Source organism: Gallinula chloropus, assembly GCF_964237585.1.
Source record: "Gallinula chloropus genome assembly, chromosome: 5".
In the NCBI taxonomy this organism is placed as follows: Eukaryota; Metazoa; Chordata; class Aves; order Gruiformes; family Rallidae; genus Gallinula; species Gallinula chloropus.
Window position 1 is genome coordinate 60673238 of NC_140090.1, and position 7465 is coordinate 60680702.

At 47.9% G+C, this 7465-nt stretch overlaps 1 protein-coding gene across 1 annotated transcript; it reads left to right on the top strand.

Annotated features, from left to right (window-relative positions):
• Window positions 1–311: 311 nt before the first annotated feature.
• Window positions 312–6203, top strand: LOC311192947 (2-hydroxyacylsphingosine 1-beta-galactosyltransferase-like; the record flags this gene model as incomplete). The annotated part of the gene is made up of 5 exons (XM_084265634.1): window positions 312–1154; window positions 3920–4059; window positions 4257–4333; window positions 4711–4930; window positions 5888–6203. The coding sequence occupies 5 exons, from the start codon at window positions 312–314 to the stop codon at window positions 6201–6203; spliced, it is 1596 nt and encodes a 531-aa protein (XP_084121760.1).
• Window positions 6204–7465: the final 1262 nt, after the last annotated feature.

Here is a 7465-nt window from a genome sequence, read left to right on the forward strand (position 1 = left end):
AGGTCAGTCTACTGGTTTGTGAGCCTTAGGAGCAGGTCAGGACAGAGAAGAGGTTCTGAATTTCTAGAAAACTCCCCTGATACAGCCTGATATCTGACTTTGGGGTGGAGAGGGGGCTATTCATTATTTTTGCTGAGCTTTTTTGGGGGGGCTTTTTTGTTTGTTTGTTTTTTCTAGCAATGAACTTCAGACTGTCTCATCTTCCAGTTTGTGAGCTGCTGGCTTGCAGCTACAATCCCAGTTGCTAGTTACCCATATGCCTGACTAAGCTTTTCATACTATATTAACAGCATGTTTCTCTCCTGGCAGTGATGAAGATGAAGGTGCTATCATGCTCTGCTGGTCTTCTCTTCCTCGTGGCTACCTTCAGTCTGGAGCCATCTCATGGTGCTAAGGTGTTGATCATGCCCACCATAGTCTTTGACAGCCACTTGCGAGTCTTCATGCGAGTGGCTGAGGCACTGACTGACCAGGGCCATGACCCTGTGCTGCTACTTCATGAAGGTCGGGATGTGGAAACCTACCTGCCTGGCTTCCGTGTGCAGAGGTATTGGGGTATCTTCAGCACAGAGAGCGCAGATGCCTGGGTGCAGGAGAAGATAAAGCGCGTATTCCAAGGGAAGATGACCTCTCTGGAGATGTTCTCCTTTTTGGAGAAGTACCTGGAAAACTGTGACCTAGTGCTGGGAAACTCTACGCTTCTGCAGAAACTCCAGCATGAGCACTTTGACCTGCTGTTGGTGGACCCCAATGAGATGTGCGGCTTTATCCTGGCCCACATTCTCCGTGTCAAATATGCTGTGATCTCCACTGGCTTCTGGTTCCCAGCAGAGATTGGTGCAACTTCCCCCATTGCCTATGTCCCTGAGTTCAACTCCCTGATGACAGACAGGATGGGCTTCTTGGGTAGGACTTGGAATCTCATAGTCTACATGATCACTCGTGTGGCCACAAAGCTGGTCATCCTGCCCAAGTTTGAACGTCTCATGGAGAAGCACAGAGTGGAGCCAAAGACATCCATGTTGGACCTGGTTCATGGAACTAGCCTCTTCTTTCTCTGTAATGATGTGGTGCTGGACTTCCCCCGGCCAACGCTCCCCCATGTAATTTTCACAGGGGGAATCCTTGCTGAGCCTGCAAAGCCCCTTGCAGTGGTAAGTGCTGGAAAGCTTTGAGCTGTGAGTGTACATTAACCTGAGGAGTTATTCAGTGCAAAGCTACTTTTGATTAGTCTTGTAGATGCTCTCACACCTCAGGAGTCTGGAAAGCTGGTATGTTTTGGTGCTTGGTTGCAGCAGGGAGACCGGGAGCATGGAGGACTCAGAAGTTGCCGGGAGGATGCAGAATTAAGTTGTCCACCCTGAAGAGGACTTCACTGTCCGTGTGGTGTGTGGTATCCTAAATTGGCAGCATTGCCCCTGAGACTTACCATGAATAGTTTGTTCATTCCTGTACTCAAAGCAGAAATGGGAGAACAATTAGTCTCTGTTGCTTCATCACTGATTTATGTCAATCCAGAATTTCCTCCTTAATCCTGTTTCTCTCAGGGTGTTTCTGGCCTTGAGCTTGTAGTCTTAAGAACCCATTGGGGAGAGCTGTGCTTGTTCCATCATCAAATTCAATGTAGAATCCCAAAGTCTACAAAACTGAAATGTATCATCTACTTTTTCCTCAAGGCCCATCCCTGAGGGAGAACTCGCTGGGCATTCCAGAGGCTTTCTCTGGCCTGTACCTCCATATCCCCAGTAATAAATTCCGAGGGACAAGCTCTTAAAGCCTCCAACTAAAGATGATATGGAACACAGCAGGACCTGTCTGCTGTTTCTCCTATTGCCTTACCACATTTATGAGGGAATACACCTGTATAATGATGCTTGGGCAGTCGGGTTGTCCTAGTGAACCAACTAAGGGACCAAACCAGATAAGATCAGGGGGCTGTCAAGATCCTTGATGGCAGCTTTAATAGAGGAGGAAAAAAAATTAGGTGCAAATACTTTTCCAGTGAAGAGGAAGAAGTGATGTCAGGTACTTTAGGATGTGTATGTCTGCACATCACCCTTTCCTATGTGGCACAGAGTGCAGGTAATGCAACGCACGTAGGGTGCTCCAAAAGCTGTATCAAAGAGTGGCTACCTCACAGCTCTTGCAAAACACTTGCTTGGTCCAATCTGGCCACGTACACACCTGCCTTGTAAAGAAGGGAGTTGTTTGCTGCAGCATTACTCATGTGCTTCACAGCTCCCAGAACTGATCCCAGGGTGCCTAAGGGGAGAATGATGGAGATAAGTCTGGAGCTCTGCAGTAGGCGGTGGCTGTCATGCTGGCAGGCAGGCATGTGTGTTCCCAGGTTATGGGATGCCAGCAGAAGAGAGGGCCTCTGTAGGTCTAGGTGTAGCTGAAGGAATCTCCCATCTGAACTGGAGCAGAGTTATGTAATTAAGGTGTTTATTTCCTCATATTTGAAACACTGTGTTTGTGAGTTCTTCTAATTAGGACACAGTGAAATATAAATATGTATTTGAGAGATGGTGAGAACTCTTGGTGGTCACCTGTGCTTCCCTAGCAACTTCAGTGCTGTTTCTGAGAGTCAAATGTTAAGGCCCAATTATAATGGATAATGTAATAATTTGGTTAATGAGTCATTCTATTTAGAAAAGTAAAACTAGCACTTTATCTTCTTTAACAGTTTTAGTGGTTGTATTGCTTAAAGGATCTGAAAGTCAAGAGACTGGAGAAACCAAAGTCCCTTAGTTGAAAACTTTTTGATTCTTTGTTGTTGGGTTAGTTTAGTGCTGTTTTTTTTTTTTTTTCAAAGATAGGTTTGAGTACCTGAAGCATAGAACAAAGGATGAATATTGCTTGAGAGTAACACTAAAATGTGCTTTGTAACTCTTCTGTACTATGACACGCACTCACAACCTGTAGACTACTTTTAATAAGATATTCTGAATTAGTCATCCTGGTTTTCTCCTTTAACGGGAATTTTTTGCCTCATGTTCTTGTACAGTGTTTATTTCAATGAACTAGTCATATTGAAAGACAGATTTTATGAAACTTCCCTAAAATGCTCAAGTGTGACAAGTGGGGATCTTGAAGTGGGACAGAATCCACAATGATCATAGGCTCAGCCCATCCTGGCATAAAAAGGGAATAGTCTGTGTTTGCTCCACAGGAGCTGTGGTGGCTGACAACTTCTCCCTGCAGCCTTCTGGCCCCAGTTGAAAAAAGTATGGACTGTGTTATAGGTACACAGCTGTTCATGTAGCGCTACAGGTAGCCTCTAAACTAAGGACAAACGACTGTGTTTTGATGGAGCTGTAGCCACCTCTGCCCAGTGACTAAACCTGCTACCTGCAAGAAGCTATCAAGGATGGGTAGAAGTTGCTTGGAAAGATGTCAAAACCTCCTGCCACCTCCAGGAGCTTTGGACGTTGGAGAGTTTGTGGGGCATCTCTAGCAAGACGTTGCTGCTGACCTTGCATGATGCTTTGTCTGTTGTATCAGCTTACTGCTGCAGACCCTGACAGGCCTTCTGCCTTAGTGGTGATGGAAAACAGCCCCCTTGCTCCAATTTCCTTCTCTGCTCTGACCACTCCTATGTGGGCCTGTTTTCAGAGCCCCCCTTGCCAAAGGGTAACTGCATTGCCTCCTTTGTAGGGAACACTATGAACTGCAAGTTTTGGACACCTCTCTGCAATCTCCCAAGCCCAAAGGGTGGTCAAGTAGTTTCTGCCTGGCTGGGTGAAGAAATCACAGTGGGTTTTGAGTTCATTGCCTGGTAAAAAACACATACCTTTGCTCCAGGTGGATTTGGCTTCATCTTCTCCATAGAGAGCTTTCTTCAGGCAGAGGCAATAGTGAGTGGGGAAGGCTGTTCTCCAACACGACTTCAAGGCAGCTGTGTTTGTTTCACCCGCAGGGTCTGCGTCTCTGGGTGGAAGCAGCAGATGCAGGTGTTGTTGTTGTCTCCTTTGGCATTGGGATCCGAGCTCTTCCCAACGACCTGGTGGAGAAGATGGCTGGTGCGTTTGCTCGCCTCCCGCAGAGGGTGGTGTGGAGGTGAGGAGGGAATGGGATTCCTCTTAACTTCAGTTGGATGAAAATTAATGTTGGGGGGGGGTGGTGGTGGTGATTCACCTCAAAGCACAGAATTTGCTTTCCATCTCTAATCTGACTGAATTTATAATTGTCCCCTGTGTGTGTCTCTCTTCCGTTCCACCACCACCCCCCCACCCCCCCCATATCTCCTCCCACAGATACTTTGGGGAGAAGCCAAGAAACCTTGGTGAGAATACGCTGATGATGGGGTGGCTGCCCCAGAACGACCTGCTAGGTAAGACCGGGCTCTATGTGTGCCACTAGCAACATCCCTGGAGTTTAGCCCAAACCACAGCAAAGGCATACAAGGACAACAGCACCTGCATGCATCTAGGTCTGCAGCTTGTTGCGAGTCTGATCTCTACAAAGCATGGTCCTTGCCTAGCCCCTGCTTGAAGCTGCACTTTGGTCCCTATCTCCCCCCTCCTCCAGGCACTACTCAACATGTTTTGGGCTGCCAAAAGCCAGGTGTGTTCCTAAGGGGCAATATCCTCTCTGCTTAGTATGCCTGGCTTTACCTAAACATACATCAATGCTGTATGTTGAGGATGCTACCAGTAGCCCTGTTGCAGCATAGAAGGCACTGACCTGCTGCCATTTCTTTGCCTGCAGGTCACCCCAACGTGAAAGCCTTTGTCAGCCACTGCGGGATGAATGGTATATTTGAGGCAATTTATCACGGTGTGCCAGTGGTGGGATTTCCTTTCTATGGAGACCAGTTTGACATCATGACGAGAGTGCAGGCAAAGGGCATGGGTATCCTCATGGACTGGAGCCAAGTAAAAGAAGAGGATCTTTACCAGGCCATTGTCAGAGTTATCTCTGACCCCAGGTGAGACATCTGAAAGCATCTGTCCCTTCCTTGGTCTAGACTGTATGAAGGGACCAGTGTGTCTTTGTGTTGACCCCTACCTACACAGCTTGTGGTAGCTTCTGGACCAAGCAGAATTTCAAATGGTGCTTAGCTGGCCAGGCATGTTAGTGCCTTGAAATCCTGAGATGTGGTCCAGGAGAAGGATCTCCCAGCACTTGCTGTTAGAACATGATCTAGTCCTGATTGGCTCTGACTAACTTTCTTAGAAAGTTGAGATGCTGAGGCAGAAGTCTCTTCTCCTTTTATTGCCAGCCTGTCATTAGGGAAAGTGAGATCACAGCCTCATCTTGGGATCTTCCTGGTCTTGTCCAAACAGCTTTCTGTAGAAACAGTGCAGGCACTGACTGGACTGCAGGTAGCGTTCCTTCCGTTGACAACCAGGTACTCTTTGCTTTCCTGCATCTGTTGCAGCAGGGATTTGTGACTCCCTCTTCCTAACAGGACATGTGCAGTGCACGTGTTAGAAATGCTGTCAGAGGGCTTGCTTTAAACTTGCTTGTTCATTAGCTACTAGGAGCTCTCAGCTACTGACAGTGTAAGTTAAGGTGTTTCAGCTTGGTATGGTGAAGGATTTGGCCAGTCATCAAGTGTGCAACTGTTGCTTGATGCTACGTGAGGTTTTTGGGTGCAAACTCCCTGTAGAAAGCCACAATCCACATGAACCTGCTGAGCAGGGAGCTGAACTGCCAGTCCTGTTAACAGCACACAAAGTACAATGCTCTCTGGCTTGTGCTGCTGTGACTAACAGGTGCCATCAGAGTGGCTGTCAGAGGAAGATTGGAAGAGAATTGTGGATGAAACTTGCCACTCTGAAGGTATCATCCAGTGGTGCCTTCAAGTCCCAAGCATCTCGGACCGCTTCTCAGCTATGAAGCTCCTTTCAGAAGAGTAACTTCTTGTCTTCTTTCCTTGCAGCTACAGAAAAGCGGCCAAGCTCATCTCAGCTCTGCACCTGGACAGACCAATGCATGCTCTCAACAGGACAGTGTACTGGCTGGAGTACATCCTCCGTCACAATGGGGCACCATATCTTCGCCCTGCTGTCTATGACCTCTCCTTGTACCAGTACTTCTGCCTGGATATCTTGGCTCTTCTCTTGCTGTGCCTGGCCACTATTGGATTTGTCCTCTACCGCTCTGTGGTGTGGTGCAGAAGCAAGGGGGCCAGCCCTGTGTATCAGAATGGCAACTGCATGAAAGGCCACCTCACAGAAGAGAAGAAATTGCAGTAGCAGCTCGGCGTGTTCCAGGGCACATCCTGTCACTGTGAAATGAACTGTTGCTGTGCCAAGAAATGTACGGCACGCAGGCATGGAGAGAGGTGAAACATCAGCAGGCCTGGGCGAGATGGGGGGAGGGCGGAGTATTGCAAAGCCCTGCGTGCACACCTCTGTGCACAGCACCTGTGGGCGGGGGCACAAATTCAGGCATGGGTGGAAGCACTTGGCCAGGGTGCTGGGAATGGGGCATGGGTAGGTAGACTTCCAGGGAGGAGTGCAAGTTGTTCCCTTTTTATTGCACATTGGTTTAGATGCTGGTGTTGCTCTTCTGGCTTTTTGGATCTCCGTGGAGGCTCTGGAGGTAGGAATGGCATTTCATGTGTGGCAGACAGTTTCTCCTCTGCCTTGTTACAAAGCGCCCCAAGAGTCAGGATTTCTTTGTGCAGGTGAGGACCTGAAGTAGAGCTGCAGACAGGGAAGGGCAGTGGAAGTATCATCTATTACAGAATGAAATAGGTCTGGTTTAAGTTCTGCGGGTAAATATTGTTCTTCCTGCTTCCACCAACCCTCTGCAGTCCTATTTGTTTGAGCTAAATTATTATTTATTTTAAATAAAATTATATTCTTTCCCCTGTGTGGTAGTTCTCTCAGGATGTTGTTCAAGCAAGATTAAAGTGCTTTTTCTTCTTGTCAGTGCTCCTACCTCTGGATCCCTACTGCTCATACTTTGTCTCCACATACCTCTGGATGCCAACAGACCTCTGTCAGCACCTTGTTTTGGACTTCCCACAGGGTTTCGGGCAGTGCCTTTCTTCTTCTGCCAGGGTATGGCACACACCCATGCCCATGGAATCTCCAAACCGATGATAAAATCTCCAAGTTCCAGGACCACAGGAGATCTGGTCATAGGCAATGGGCCATAGAAGCAACATGCTCTGTTCTTTCTGAAGAACATAAACACCTACTCATTTCTAGATGAAGAGCCATATCGTTGCCCTGCTTGGGGACATGGTATTGCTCCACACCAATGTGTTTCTGCTCACTCTGGCTTTAAGGCTTGGGTGCAGTTGCACAACTCACCTACAGTATTGGCTGAAAGTCCAAGTGGTGATGCCCCATGCCAGGGATTGAGAGCTGTGCTTCATGCTCTCAGCTGGGGTCATAGCTGTGCTGGCACAAGCTGAAGAGCAACATCACTGCCACAGCTGCTTTTACTCATGTTTCCAGGCTCTGCTCTTGCTTGCTATTCCATGTGTTTTCCTTTCCAGATGAAA